The 16,152-nt window shown below is 39.7% G+C and overlaps 2 protein-coding genes across 4 annotated transcripts; one reads left to right on the forward strand and one right to left on the reverse strand.

Moving 5' to 3' along the window:
• Window positions 1-140: 140 nt before the first annotated feature.
• On the reverse strand, window positions 141-6,025 carry LOC135615774 (uncharacterized). Its single transcript, XM_065114729.1, has 6 exons — window positions 5,300-6,025; window positions 3,977-4,168; window positions 3,630-3,869; window positions 2,017-2,234; window positions 1,032-1,286; window positions 141-767 (listed from the first exon to the last, which is right to left on the reverse strand). Exons 1-6 carry the CDS (start codon window positions 5,754-5,756, stop codon window positions 504-506), a joined length of 1,626 nt encoding a protein of 541 aa, XP_064970801.1. The 5' UTR covers window positions 5,757-6,025; the 3' UTR covers window positions 141-503.
• A 1,680-nt stretch (window positions 6,026-7,705) lies between these two features.
• On the forward strand, window positions 7,706-13,077 carry LOC135581525 (exonuclease V, chloroplastic-like). Of its 3 annotated transcripts, XM_065114731.1 has the most exons (9): window positions 7,706-8,135; window positions 8,391-8,495; window positions 8,993-9,114; window positions 9,974-10,123; window positions 11,557-11,710; window positions 12,126-12,202; window positions 12,290-12,447; window positions 12,573-12,655; window positions 12,753-13,077. In XM_065114731.1, coding segments are annotated over exons 1-8 (1,149 nt in total). In that variant the 5' UTR covers window positions 7,706-7,754; the 3' UTR covers window positions 12,575-12,655; window positions 12,753-13,077. The 3 variants fall into 3 exon arrangements, with proteins under 3 accessions (XP_064970803.1, XP_064970802.1, XP_018682718.2); XM_065114730.1 differs by having other exon boundaries at window positions 12,290-12,655; XM_018827173.2 differs by having other exon boundaries at window positions 8,993-9,101; window positions 9,979-10,123; window positions 12,290-12,655.
• Window positions 13,078-16,152: the final 3,075 nt, after the last annotated feature.

The raw sequence follows: 16,152 nt of genomic DNA on the forward strand, positions 1-16,152 counted from the left end.
TGGATAAATCAACCATGGATATATCACGCAGGAAGCACAGGTCTCATCCACCATTTACGAAGCATTTTTTTTATACTACAAGCTGTGGATATAATATCACCACCGAGACGGACATAAACGTAGGTGGAAGATGAAGTAGGTACAGCGATCACAAAATACTTTTTCATATATCAATCAGATTGTGAAATGCAGGGTACATGTGTAGCAATTGCAATTGCAACCGATGCAAATAAGTAAATAGCTAAGAGCCTTGGACGAGATGATTACCGCCAAGCTTCAAGGATCAGATGCTGCAATGAGTGAATTGAAGACTGTTGTTCCCAGGAAAATTAGCCCAGCTACTCCGTGTATACCTCCCCAAAAAAAATAGAAACTGTAACCTTACCTTGGAGTTCTAGAGAGAGAGAAAGAACACTGCTGTACCACCCAAAACTATTTAAGTCCCCTCCTCCCCCCAGCTAAAAAGGGAAAAAGAGAGGTAAAGAAAAAAAAGAAGAGATGCTCTACTCTTGTTCGGTAGAATTATGCAATGTCCTTTCTTCTTCGTCGATGTATTCTTCAGTCAGTGACTGATCGACCTCTGGTTCAATCATGAGAGGGCCTTGAGGAGTTCCAAAAAGCGCAGAGAATATTTGCCTGTGGCAGTCATCACAAAAGCAGAAATACGACAAGTGTCCTTCACCAAGCAACCTGTGCAATGTTGCTCCTGGAATCATCCGTCGAGCAAAATCAGTCATCGATGGTGGCACCACATTGTCATCCATCCCCTGGTTATAAACTCCAACATTTAGGAGAGGACAAATATGCAGCATGACCATTTTAAGTATGCAGAAATATGAAAACTTTTCAAGCAATGATGAAAGTGGACTGGATGCAAATTGTATAAAAAATTCTAAGAGCTTTGAACGTGACTGCATATTGACCTCATGTTGAGAAAAAAAGGTTCGTCGGATGTTAAGCAGGATAAGTATCGCTTGCAAGCTAACAAATGCACCTGATTCCTAATGTGAAAAAGAGAAGAAAACACAGACCTGCCAGATGTGTATAGGGCCAGGAAAGCCTGCCCACTCGTGTTCAGCCTGACTATATAGTGACTTGAGCCATGAGAGGAGGCCTTTTCCCTGATGCTGCCTCTGCACTTGTAGATCAGCCAAACTGAAGCCCCAGTTTGATACTTGAAGTACAGCTTCCTCAATGAATGGTTTGGGATTTCCTTGACGGACAGATTCACTCACATCCTTCTCCCAGAATTCCCTAAAAGTTGGCTCTTCCAATAAAGATTTATCCTAGATGCATAATACAGACCATAGATATCAAATGAAAGAAATGGGTAAAGACTCATAAAAAAATAACAAAGCATGTGAGCACCCCCCCCTTCAACAAATTCAAAATTTTAACTATTTGATTCAGTTCGTACAAGATCGTCAGGTACTTCATTGATTAAATTGTAGATGACAAACAATAGAAGTCAAAACAGGAACATGAGATGAAGAAAATGATACAAAATGTCCGAGCATGAAACAGTAATGTAGTTGTAAAACCAAACAGCCACATCATACTACCAGTTCCCTGAGGAATTTGGTTATTGGTTTACAGAATAGTTGGGACATTCTGGCTTGTTTTTGTAGCAGTAGTTGTTGCTGTTGAATATGGAATGCTATGCACCTGCCCACAGCAAAGCTAACAGAAACTAGAATTTTCAAAACATGCTAGAATGTTGCGAATACAAAAACATTTAAAGATCAACAAAAAAGCACTGGCTGAGGTCTCTAAGAATAAAGGCGCCATTTGAAAAAGTGATCATATTGACATGGAAATTGTGACGATAAAATCAGATTTTTTTGACTTGACAAATAAGAAGATTTCTTTTGTGCAAATAACATTTGATAAGATAATAATAGAAAATTATGAGATGTATCATAACATTAAACTTCCAGAAATTCTATCAAATTTCAGAAAAAACAGCTAGTTAGTGGGAAAAAATTTTAGAAAAACTATAAATAAAACTAGGCATACCTTCTTACCCAGTGACAATGACAACCACTTCTCAGGCTGACCATATTCTCCAGACAAAAAACTTTTGTGATAAAAATATGAAAGAAGAGAGGGAATCCTCCGAGCCAAAACAAACATTAACTTCCTTTTCATAGTCCACTTATCCCAAATTTTATGAATTTCCTCCTTGTTCAGGCTGGAGTCATATGGATTGGCCATTGGAGCAAACAACGCTACACCTGAAATCACAAATATGAAACAGCCAAGGAGTGAAGTAAACCAACAGACAGAGTAAAGATTGCGTCATCTTTTCAGATTAGGGGCTTCCTCTTTCTTTGATATTTTATATCAAACCAAAAGATCATTCCTACAAACAAAGAAGTCAATTCCGTGATTTGATAGCATAATTATTAACAAACACCTACTACATATCCATTATTAAAGGAATGAACAAGAAATTCTGGATGGAGGTAATGCTACATCATTAAGATTTCTGGCTTAAATTAACTATGTGATTATATATGATCATTCAGTCTCAAATCCTGTGAACAAGTATCATACATGGCTTAAAGGAATGATCAAGTAGCATATATGAATATTCAATCTAAAATCCTGGGAGCTGTATACCTGCCAACATTATAAACTGTCTTTTTGCTTTATAACAGAATTTCCTTTTTTTAACTTTAGTGGTCACAATAAGACAGTTTTCATAATGGTCTCAGTCAGACATGCCATAGAATCTTAACACTGGCCCTTGGTATTACTACCTTAGTTCCATCCTGAAGACCATTCCTCTCCCAAGATTCTCTGCAATCAATTGCTGGGATGGAAATTGTTCCTCCATTACAATTAGGTCTGACTTCACAATTTGTCAAAGTCATCTATAGAACATAAAAGCAATGCTTCATCCAGCACTTGCTAACCTAACATATTATGAAATAAAGGATCGTTGACAGAACATATTCTTGATTGAACTAGTGTTTGAAATTCCCAAATATTCTCTGCCATGGTCTTAAGCTCTTCACAAACGTTTTGCTGATCATCCAGCATATAATAATTTGTAATCGCATAGCATTATCATCCGAAGCCTTCTGCCATTAATTTGATGTTGGCAAAAGAGCATCATTAGACATCAAGGAGTCTGCACGGACATGACTAGCAATTTAACATGAATCCACTTAAACTGGTGTTATGTTTCCATCAAGCAAGAGATTGACTTACCCAAATGGATCCGTTAGCTGCTGGATATCAGAGAGCAATATCTAAAACTCCCCTGGACCAACAAGTCTTAATAAAAAGGGAACAACAAGTTCCAATATACGGATCATTATTCATCCCAAATCACAAAAGAACAAATAATTCAAGTGATACTCGTGGTATTTGCTACAGTTTCAGAAAGCTAGGTCTATGTACTAAAAACTAACTACAGCTCTCATCTTAAAGGGAATAATAAAACACATGAAGCACTAAGAAGAAACAACCTGTTTATACATTACATCACAAATTAGATCAGAAACATTCAATATTGATTTGCAGTCACAGTCACAGAAGTAACAGCCCTGGAAAACTTTAGCATCTACAGATGTGAAAGGGTAATGTAAAAACTGTGCAAGAACTATACAAACAAAAGATACCTGCTAGTCTGTCAGGAATATAACGAACAGCTGCCCATGCATGCATGGCTCCACCAGAATAACCCACTACCCAGAATTTGTCTGTAACACCAAGAGCATTCGCCAAATGAAGCATATCCATAGCTGATGAGTTGAGATTCCTACTGAGATGAGGATCACTTTCACCAAAACCTGGAAGATCATAAGTAACCAATCGAACACCAAATTCCTCTAAGAGAGACTCTTTAACGCCAGGTATTCCTATATAAGTATAGAAAGACAAGTTAGTTTATAAATTGAAAAACAAGGCATGTTTGAGGGTTAATTACATTATCTATGAAACGGAAGAAAGGAGGAACAGGTTGCACCTGCAAAACGAGAAGAAAGAAAAGAATGCGGTGCAATCATGCAGAATCTAGCACTTTCAGCTGGAACTCCCTTTTCTTGATACGCAACATATCTACCATCTAGAAGTTGGATGCGGCTAGCACCTGGAGGACTTATATACAGCTTCCTTGGCAGTTCAACAGAAGTCTCATTTCCACTATTTACACTTAGTACTGCACAGGATTTTTGGTCAGAATAAAGAAAACATGTTATATGGATAAACAAATATTAAGAAACTGTATATTAAATGGACCAAATGGAACTTATATGCACAGATTTTTACTGATGATGTCAGTCAATGACACATAATGTTTTATTAAAGGCAGTATCATAATGATCATTGAAATGAGACTTGTACTAGCTAGCAAATATTGTATGGAATGAATTAATTGTAATTTTTTTTAATCTTTCAAGCTTGAAACAAACCCAATTTGAAAAAGAATTACAAGAATTCCATGGAGTTTAAACCCACATTCTTGTCCATATATGTTGTGTATTAATTCTTGAGGCTGGTTGTAGGCCAAATCAGGCGCTGGTTGCCACCTTGAAATCTTTACCAAGATAAAAGAGGAAACAATATACACAGAAAGGTTGTAGAATGTTGGAGACGACAGGTACGAACACAATTTTAAAATTAAAAAATGGAAATTTGATACAGGTATTAGATACTTGCCTTAAAAAAGAGGAATTACATGATACTAATTGAATACCAAACAAATTTTTTGATTGCAAAAGTCACGCAGCAAGACAAACTTTATAATCTGATGAAATTAAAGATTAGTTATCCGGACAGGACTGACCAGGTTTGGGTTAGATAATTATGATATAATAGTGAAAAAATTAGCATAAGGGAAAAATACAATCTTTAACCAAAACTTTCCGAGAGAGTCCAGGAAGGTAGCAAGTTAGGGAAACTTGGAAGAAACAATTTCAAATTCTATTGTACAATAATAAGTTTACAGATGACAGACATCAATACAAACTAAAAGAGGAATATGTATCAGAAAAATGGGAGGAAATAACATTATTGGCCAACAAAATAACAAAACCAAGTTCAACATACATGAGAAATTCTAGTCCTTATGCCCATGTACACATCTAAAAGTGAACTATCTGCAATGGTCCTTTATGCAGAATTTGTTCTATGGATAATAGAATACCTTTTTTCTAACACAGCAAGTAATTGTGAATTGAATGCATGAAGTTTCTTGGTGTTCTTAGTATAATTCCTTAAGATCCTAGTAAAATCAAACCAGTCTCGCCAAAATGCATACAAGATCATCAAGAACACTAGAAATTGTTACCGAGAAGAGCGAGAAGAAAGACCCCGATGATGACGGACCAAGCATGCACCGGATCCCGATCCTCCGGCAGGTACTCGTTCAAGAACTCAAGCCGCTGCGACGCCACAGTCCAATGCCCCTTGACCTTCTTCCCGACGTAGGTCTCCTCCACTCCCTCCAGGCTCTGCTGCGCGATATCCCAGCACCCATGACCGAGCTCCCGCAGCATCTCCCCCGTGGCCATCACGAACCCCGTCAACTGCTCCTTCAAGCTCTCCTCGGCCGCAGCCCCCGTCCCCTCCTCGTACACGCCGTAATATCCCTTCTCGAAAACCCTCCCGCCCAGATCCCTCGCGTCCCGCTCCTCCTCGTCGGCCGCCGGGACGCCGGCGCCGTACCTGATTCCGGTGTCCTCCACCAGGCTGGCCAGTTCATCCTGCCACGTCATCCCACCGCCGCCGCCGCGCGCCGACGCCATCGCCGCTGCCCCCAAATTTTCCTCACTCGTGGGGACTAGACAGGGAGTGAAAGAGTGGCGTGGTTTTGAAGCAAGATCGCGAAGCGGCGGATGGACGGACAAGATTTTACGGGGAGCATCTCAGGGCCACACCGATATCCCGGTGGCCGAGGGCGCCAACCGCCATTGATGGCAAGCGGTCTTCTTCTTCTTCTAACTCTTTCCCTTTCTCTCTCTTATCCTCGATCGCTCGTTTGATGCCACCACTAATGTCTCGGAGTGGGAAAGAAAGGGCAGGGGAAGATATGAGAGCCGCCACTTGGGGGCAAGAATTGGACGGCGGCGACACGTGGAACTGGCCGGCGACGACGGTCAAGATCGGTCCACGTCGGACTTCGGTCAGCTCCATGCGCGTACCGGTTACGCTTTAGGCATGTGCCGGGCGGGTGGCCCACCTGCGGTTGCCGGTTTTGCCGGTCGGCTCCTCACGGATCCCGTGCGCCCAGTGGAGGCACGTCGAAGGCTGGGTTCCACCTCCCTCGGCGTACGTGTCGCGTTGTGAGACGACAACCTCGTAGTTCGTGTCTGGGATCCGGGGAGGGGCAGCAAGCGACGGGAAGGACGTGCGGAATAAAAATAGGATTCCGGGTGGCGGAGGCGCGTTGAGAAGCGTACCGTTGATGGAACACGAGACAGCGTTTATCACCAACCAATGACGGTGCTAACAACCGTTCAATCTAGAGCGGCATCGGTCACGCGAGGACAACTACGTTCGGTGATGGGTCGTTCTCGCCGTAGGATCAGCGTTGCGCTGATGTGATTGATCGAGAGCGACGATTGAGGGGTCACATCGGAGTGGTGCGTGGAAGTATTCTATGTAGATGCTGAGTCGGAGTAGGTGGGTTGATGATGAGGATTAGTGGGGTGGAGGTGACCTCTTTACACGACCACGGAGGTGTGATGACGACCTTTTGGTTGGGGCTGGAGAGAGAAGAAGGAATAGGATGGTCGTTGGTAAGTCTATGGGAGAGGCAAAGAAAGGGAGATGGCGTGGTAGTGGGGGCAGCGAGTAGGTTTGCACGTTCACGTCAACCACTTGTCTCTCCCAAAAGCCGTTTGGTTCACTTAACTTTATATCCAATACAAACTGTGAATAGTAGTAACATTACGTGATATAAATGAAGCAAAACCATGCGTTTCTGCACTAATTTAATACTCCAGAAGTGAAGAAGGATCCCCACGTATGTTCATCAACAACACATCACATGTTTTTGCTTGTCTTTTACTCGCTTCACTATCAAGACAATTATTAGCCTTACGAACACGACAGAGCCAATCAAACCTACCATCGATTGCAAGGATCTGCAAGCCTGTCATGCCAAATTCGAAATCCAGATCGACTCTCGATCAACATCCAACGGTGGGCTTTTGTGTCGCGGGCCAACTTTGGGCAAGGCGATAAGCCCATGAACCCAACTTGTTTGCATTTGGTGGTGCTGAGGACCTGATCTTGACCAATTGAAATCAACTCAGATTGATTGCGTCCAATCTTGGCTGGTCTAACCGAGTCCGAATCAAGTCGATCATATGTTTTCTTTGATTGTACGCTTCTGTTTTCTGAATGAGTTGAGTCCAGAAACTTTAGGAGCTTGACAAGTCGGATCAATCCCAGGGGCCCATCAATTAATTAGAGCCACCGCCCTTCCCCGGTTTGCGTATGGCGCCTTCTCCGCCGTCCGCTTCCACCATCCGACGGCTAGTGTATTGCCACGTCGGGTCCGTCGATCTGGATCAAGCAAAACGAACGGCCCGCACTCCAAGTCGTGGTTTGGTGTGGAGGGCACGGATGCATTATGATATCACGAATCTTGAAGATATATTATTTATAACAATGGACATGAGCACCGTCGATCGTATAGATCCGACGGTCGTGATAAGCTTATTCTTCTCCGACCCATTTGAACTGAACCGTCTCCATCTACAGACCAGTTCGGGGATCCGCGCTACCCGGACGGAGATATGAGCACTTCCGCCGCTCCGTCGTGTTCATCCTCCCCCAGCTCAAACGTCACTGGTATCGCCGTTACCGCGACAGCCAAGAACGACGTGTACGTCCCGGTGGAGATCGTGAGCGAAGAAGAGATGGCGTTCCTCGAAGCCGCCCTCGCCTCTACCCGTTCCGTCCTTTCCTCTTCCCCCTCCCCCTTCGTCTCCTCCGCCTGCTCTTCTGCCTCTCGCTTCGCCCTCGTCTCCCCGCTGCCCTCGGTCCTCTCTCACTCCTGCCGGCCTCAATCCTTGGCCACGACGCCGAATATCGAGGATTTCGTCCCGCCAAGATCCTCCCTTCTTCGTCGATTTCGGTCTAGGAGGGGGCTTTCGGTCACTGACATCATCGGCACGGTAGGTTTATTGCTTTTATCCATTCTGTAGACAAAGATTCGTTTTGTCCCCTATCTTTCTTAAGACGCCTTTTGTAGCAGTTGTTCAGCTACTTTTGGTCGCAGGATTAATAAAAAATGGGATATTTAGTGTCGTCTTAACAACTAAGATGAGAAACTGAAACCATATTCTATTGCTGATTACGGATTTAATGTCCCTCTCATCCGATATGTTTATGTTGTTTTATGATCTCATTTGAAGACCCGTCAATGCTAGGAATGGTGTGAGAAGCAAATGGAGTTTGCCCTTACCCATGGAAAACCAAAAAGAACTGTAGCTATGAAAGCTGGCTCAGATCGCCATAGCCAACTCGAAAAGGAGGTGAGTCAATCAACGGAGACTAAGATGCAAAATTATTTATGGTCGTGTAACTTCTAGTCTCCCTTTTATATAATGGATCATGTATAATGATGCTGATTGCTAATCTCGAGAAGCCATGTCTGATTTTTTGTTGCAATGATGTAGAGGCGTATATCCTAATATGCATACCACACACACATGTTTATGATGATAACCTATGCATACAGAATTAAATTGAGAAATTAGATTATGCATTTTCATAGTCCTTGGAACACCAATGTGCTAAAACCTTTAACATGAGAAACTGAGAAAGTTCCTTAGGTTATCTTGATCAAGAGGGAAAATGGTCTATCAAAAATCAAAATATTATAGCACCCCTTCTATTCTCATACTATTAAGTTCTGTAAATTGATTTCCAATTTGGTGATAAATCTAACATTCAACTTTCTATCACTTTCTCATTCTTATTCTGTCTTTTTAGGTGGTAGGCAATTGAAATATCTTTCACTTGAAAACAGGTTGTGGAGAAGGTAGAAATTTGTACTGAGTCTGTCGAAGAATACTGGGCGATACAATTGATGAACTTCATTGTGGGAGCGCACCAACTATTATTTGAAGGCTTAACTCGTGAGCTTCCTGTGTATGTCTGTGCCTTCTTCTTAAAGCTAATTTGGTGGTGTAACATTGAGTAGATCAGGATAATTATGTCTGTCTTCTCATGATTTTGGTAACCTTTTCTCTTTTTGTTTTTTTCTTTTCGATATACATGCTTTTCATTGATGTAATTTAAGATCATCATGGCATGGCACAACTTTACCATGAAATTCTCGATTGCTTGAACATCAGATCTTTCACTTGGAAGAAAATCTTCAACATGAAATTCTTTATTTGATATCCTTGTATTTAGAGGTGGGTTTCTCAAAGTTAGATGTGACTAGGTTCTTTTCTTTCTTGTAAATGAGATGTGGCATTTTGCTTCAGATAGTTGTATGGCCAAGTATTCTTTATATCTTATGCAACAAATTAATGGATTAGTTGAGATATATTTTCGTAGATGTTTTCTAAAAGCGGGAGATGCAGAAGTGAGACATCGCTTGAAGCTTGGGGATATCTGCTTTTGGAAACCAAAATTTCTATTATGGTGACAAGATGTGCAAAAAAGATTCAATGCCTTAAACTTCATAAGTACCCAAGTAAGATAGCAGGAGACGTAAAAAAATATTTATGGAGATCATCTGAAAGAACAACAATCTAGCTACAGTTGTAAGGATAATAAATTCCCTTCACAAGAGTTGGAAGTTCTCCATTGTCATGATTAATCTTAGGTAGATGCATGGAGGATTCATTCATTTGATAATATGGACAATCTTTCCACTTTATTAGCACATAAATGCATATATATGTCACTCTCGCATGGCCTTTGGATCCATTTATGTTTTATAAATCTAAGAATGTAATCTCATTTGCTGACGGATGGTATTGACATTATATTATGTCAGAGTAGGGATTGTTGAAGATACATGGATGGTGGGAGTGATTGATGAAATTAGATTATCAAGAGATGAAGATACTGTTTGCACCTTCTTAGTGGATACAAAGACACGCTATAAAGCAACAGTGCCTTCGGAAGCACAAAGGAGAAATGCCAGGTGACCTTTTGCAAATAATCTTACTTCCACCTGCCAATGCTATAATTATACATATGTATCAGGAACCCTGTGTCATTTGTAGCATCACAGCTTTTCTGAAAGGGTTCTAATAATTTCTCTTTGTGAAATAACATATGATGAATGTCAATTTTGGATTCATTTTTCATGATTGTTGTGGCACTTCCCCATGACACATTGTATGGGGACCCCATCCTCTCCAAAGGTAGGAGACTTGCAAATCCAGAGGTAGTACTTGAATTATACAACTTCGTAATGGAGAATTTATCTGGTCAAGTTCATCTTAACCAGTTACAATTCTTTTGTAGAGATGATTCAGAGGCTCTCTTAGCTGTACACATGATTCAAATGTTTAATCAGCAAATGTTACAATTTCTGACTTATAACTTCTCTAAATGGACCCATGTTGGTAGATTAAGAATAAGGTTTTATCAAGATAAGAACCTTCAACTGCTTTATAATTAAGCAATCATGCAATCATCATCAACCTTTTCTTTATCATGGAGTTAAATATAGGGTAAAACTCCTAAGTTGAGTAGACTTGAGCAAATTCTACATCCTGCCGACTTCCAGTCTCAATAACTAATGCCAAACAGCAAACTAAGACAAATTTGGTGGAGAGACCTAAATAGAAGATTTTGTACTATGATACTATCTGTAAACTAATATTATGGCATGATTGTCATGTCTAGTGCCAGTAACAGAGGTCTTTCAGATATTACACATAATACTCATACAATGCTAATTATTTTGGCATGGAAAAAACAAATGTTATAGTAGTTTTATTAGTGAAAATTAGGTGACTTTCATGACTTCTGGCCATATTAGTTCTACCACATGGTACTTGATTTGGTCTCTTTAGTCATTCATGTATATTTTTGATTGCTTAGACTATTATCTCATCAAAAAGCCTATTCTGCTTTCAGTTTCACATAAACTACAAGTTCGTTCCAGGCCTTTTACCTTAAGATTGAATATGGAGCATTGCTTTTTCAGAGTCCCAGAGGCATTAGGAGGTTTAAAGTATCACCACTTTCTTCTCTTCTCTCTCTCTTTCTCTCTTGCTTATGAATTGTTAAAAAAGGAAGGGTGAGGGTGTTGCTTGTTTAGGAGAAACTGACCACAATTTAATGACTGACTGTCCATCTGCCACTCAAATTTGTACAATCACCCATCCAAGAACAGATATTTAAAGAAAACATTTCCCAATTGATTTGAATCTCCTATATCTTCTGATCTTTGGAATTGTGAGGCTAACATGCATGGGCTTTCTCTTAGATAGGCATGGTATCTTTCAATTACTGAATAAACTGTTTTAGTCACTATGTCAAGTAGTTACTATCTCTGCTGATAACATTTCCTTGCAGTTATATGAGTAATAAAATTTCTGAGTGCTAATTGATTTGTGATTGTAGGCTCCAGCTGATGTGCTATAAATACCTTTGGGACAATTTGGTTACCACTAACTTCCCCATGGAAGAATTCTTTGATCATTTTAAGCTGAATCGCCTATATATACTGTCTGGAGATGTCAAGGAACACATTGCGTCATTAGGCTTTGATGTAAAGGTAGAATTTTCTTTTTATGATTTAAAATCATGATTAGTTTCTTGCAATGTTTTAAGATGAGCAATTATCACATGCAAACATTATTCTGATTTTTGTTTATTTATATATGTTTTAAGCTAACTAATATGTGTGTCATTTATTCAGCTATATACCCATTTCAGTCAGTAAGTATTTATAGCAATGCAATATACTTTTCCTGAATGAGACTTGTGATATCCTCTTATCCTGATTCCAAGCATGGTATACGTGCCTCTGGTTATGAAAATTGTAACTTTCCTAGTTAATTAGTGTATTACTTCGTCTCCTGCTTATTCTGTTTAAATATTTTATCAATAACAGTTTGAAAGTCTGATGATAGCTTTCTCTTTTTTTCTCGGGGAACTTGATATGATGTTTTTAATTTGGTACCTAACAGATGCTCGAAGATGTGTTCACTTATTTTCAAGACACTTCTTGTATGCTTTCCCTATCTCATGAGCAGCTTCTCCTGAGGTAGCTATCACAAGATTGACTTGGATGTAGTGTCTATCTGAATCTCAGTTGTAAACTTACCGATGCATCTATCTTCTCTTTATCCAGATATGAGTTGCAATCAGATCATTCATTACTGGGGGAAGACTCTTTTCTGTATGATGCTGGTTGGTTTCAGAAACAGATACACAAGTGCCTTGAGTTTTGGATGGGAGATAGGGAAGCCAGTTTTGTCTCAGACGATGAGAAATGGAAATGTAACTTTTGTAAGTTCACTTCCATATGTCCTCTGTCAGCTACTACCTCCAGTAAGAGTGCAAAATAGGCATTTTCATGAAACCAGGTCTTTTTGTGGGGTTGAAGCAACCACTCATCCACTGATTTGTAACAGAGATTCAATTAGCAACCATTTCTAAGTTATCCTACGAAGTTCAGTTTGTAGCTTGGCATGGACCGAGGCTGTCACTGACAAAGGTGGTGCTTCAAGTCTGCTCTATAATCATTTTTGTTCCTGTACAAGTTAAAAACTAATTACTTTGGATTCATAATCTCGTTCATTCTTCGATTACAGATGAATTGGTGCTGGCGATACAGAGAGCCAAGTGATGTGCTTTCTGGTCTAATAGTTCTCATTTCAGCTGACCATGAAGCCACCTCTGTGAGTGCTGCTTCTGTCCCTACAAAATTTCTAGTTAAACACTGTTGTCTACAAAATTTATCACCTCAACTATAGTATGGTTGTTCTCTATTTATGCTTTGTGAGAAAATGCAATGAAGGCTCAGTAGTTTATAAAATTCATTATCATATATTGTCTTTTCATAGCTTGTTTGAAATTTCTGTATGTGCTCAAACTTTGTGTTCTTCTCTACAATGCATATGTACGTTATTTTGTACATTTTTCGTATGGTTTGGGTTTGAATGATTATATTGGACTAATATATCTCTGTTTTGGCCAATTTGGCTTAGCAGCCTTAGCTTTGTTATTGGGCCATAAGCACAATGTCATGTTGCATCATCTCCTCAATGTTGCCAAAATAAAATTTTGCCTGATTTGTGTAAACATTGCACAATTACTGTGTTCCGATCATTAATATTTTTAACAAATTTAATATTTTCTTAAAATATTTTCCTGATGAAGATTCTTAAGAGTGAAAATTTTGAAGAATGGGGATTAAAAAAAAAAGATCTTGTATGAATATTTTCTGAGTAGAAACTTTTCAAGAAAGTGCCAGTTTAGTGATTGAATTTGATTTAATTTCAATTGATATCTGAAATTAGATCAATTAAATCCAATAGTTTTATTCGCATGAAATCCAATAGTTTGATATCTGAAATTAGATCAATTAAATCCATAACACAATGCTGCTTAGATGAGTTTTTATTTATTTATTTTTAAGTAAGATAAATGTAAGATTAACAATATAAATACCTTAGTAAGACCAAGAAATGCAGTTCTTGATTTGGGTTAAGAAGAAATGTCAAGAAACCAAACTTCACTGTGATACAGTAAGGGAAAAAGAAAGGTCCAGCTACAGTTGGACATGGTATTTGACTCACAATAGGTTTGGGCCCCCAACGACAAACTCATCACAATCCCTTTCAATGCAGAGTCTCAGTGCCTGAGATGACAGCCAAGTTGGGGCTGGGTGGAGAAGTGCCTTCCCACCCTTCCCTTCCCTTCCCTTCCGTTGACACCAGGCTGAGCGGTCATTTCATGACAGTGAAAGCTCAGGAACTGGTGAACCCACAAGCCCTACCGTTTGTACCACCATGTCTGCATGAAGAAGAAGAAGACGAAGAAGAAGAAGAAGAGGAAGCGAAGTTTCACTGGTTTTTGGTGGGAAACAATCGACAAGGGTGCGGAGAAGCCGCGTGGGGGCCTCAGTGCACGTAGTAGCAGTGTGCAGGTGTACATGCAACCGCATTTGTCTTGGGAGTAATCATTGTCAGTGACCAAAAGAGGGTGTCGATAGGGCACCGTTGGTACTATAACTTGACTTGGTAGTGGCGATAGTTCTTTTCCGTCAGCGAGTCGATGAGGAAGTCCAATGTGTGACACAAATTCAAATTTAGGGGGTTGAAGCTACTTCTGGTAGATAGGAAAAGTGAACCACTACGAATGACCTCCCTGAGACCTGAGTAAATGATAGGAGTGAAAGGTCTTCAAGCTTGATCATTCTGTATGGTTGATGAGTTTGGTCCACACGGCGTCCACAATAAGAAGTTGTCGACCATGTGAAGCGAGATAGAAAATAATTTTACATAGTGGTTTCGCTTCAGATTCGGGGCTGTGTCCCTCTTCTTGGCTGTTTGGAGGTAGGTCACGGAGAAGCCCGTGTCACAAAACTAAAAAGAATGAGATCAAATACATGGATTAAGTCATAATTTTCCTTATCCTAAGGACGGTTCCGACTATGCAAAATTATAAGTCATGAGATATTATTTTTATTATTATTATGAGGGTGAATTTATAAAAAAAAAAAACTCTTTATCAGAGAGTGCCCCAACTTTAAAAGATTGCTATATAATATTTTTTTGTAAATGATAATTTTGCCCTTGGTTCCTCTCGGACCCGCCTCCACCTTCGCTCTACAGTATTGTATTGCCTTCGCCACTATCTCTCCTCTCGTCTATTTTGTTAGATCTACCGTTGCCTTTAGCTTCACTCTTGGTCCTCGTTGGACTTGTCACCTTCCCTACTTAATAGGCGATCAATATCGTCGTCTGCAACCCTTGCACGAGGAAGGAGGGGGCACGAGGGTCACCATCATATCATCGGACCCTCCCATCCACACCTCAACCCTCATGCAAGGAAGGAGGGGGTACAGAGGTGGCGACGAGTTTGACGAGGGCCACGAGGGTTGGTAGAGACAGTAACGACCTTCGTGCCCCCTCCTTTGCATAAGGATCGCAAATGAGAATGACAAGGGTTGTCGTCGTCTCCTCAAACACATTGTTGTCGTCTTGTGCGAGGGTGAGTTCGATGTGAGCTAGCAAAGTCCGTGGAGGTAACGTCAAATTCGATAAAGTAGATGGGAGGCGAGACGATGGTGGAGGCGACACAAGGGGGATGGTGCATGGTAAAGTCCAAGGCGAGTACAATGAGAGACAATGGTAAAATTATCTGTTTTAACAGGGGTGCTTTGTGAGAATTTATCAAAATAGGAGTTTTTTTTTCTAAAAATTCATCCTAACAATAACATAAAAAATTATTCATCTTAAAAGAATAATTTTATCTCATATAATTTTACCGTTGACCATAGATTTCTTGCTCTACAACAGATATGAAATTAAATATACTTTTTAAGTAACAAATTATTTATTATTGGAAGGGTTTTAAAAAGAATAAATTATTTACTATTGTAAGAGTTTTAAAATTACTTATAATCCTATTGACTGTGATAATATCAGTAATGTTTGGATCAGTCCAACTTGATTTAGAGTCGTGTGTATAAGAAATCTAACATGACCGAATTCTTACTTGAGAGCTGATGTGGACTTAGATGTGTGATCCAAGGCTAACTTACATGAAGATCGGATAGATTTTCTGACTTAGATCCCTTCGATATTTAAGTCAATAGCCAACAAAAGTAGAGTAATCTTAGTAAACAGTAGTTAACCTTGAAAGGATAAAAGTAAAATATTTCATAGATCGATGTTTTAAATTGATATCCACAATATACGAGTATTCATCAAATTCACGCTGGTATGATCGGGAGAAAACATTTCTCCTATCAATAACGAAGAACTTGAAAAAATTGTTGGCTTCAAACATTTGTAGCATCTTAAAAAGATCTGTCCTGACCCAAAAAAAAAAATCAATTTCAATATGTACAGTTAAGCACTTTGAGCTAACCAGCTGATATTTTTTTAATTTTATCAAATGAGTATTTGAATATTTCTACGGGTAGGTGAGTTATGTACATCACCAACTAAGGATAAGATCATGCCAAACTGACTACCCTATACA

This window comes from Musa acuminata, chromosome BXJ2-6 (assembly GCF_036884655.1).
Source record: "Musa acuminata AAA Group cultivar baxijiao chromosome BXJ2-6, Cavendish_Baxijiao_AAA, whole genome shotgun sequence".
Taxonomy (NCBI): Eukaryota; Viridiplantae; Streptophyta; class Magnoliopsida; order Zingiberales; family Musaceae; genus Musa; species Musa acuminata.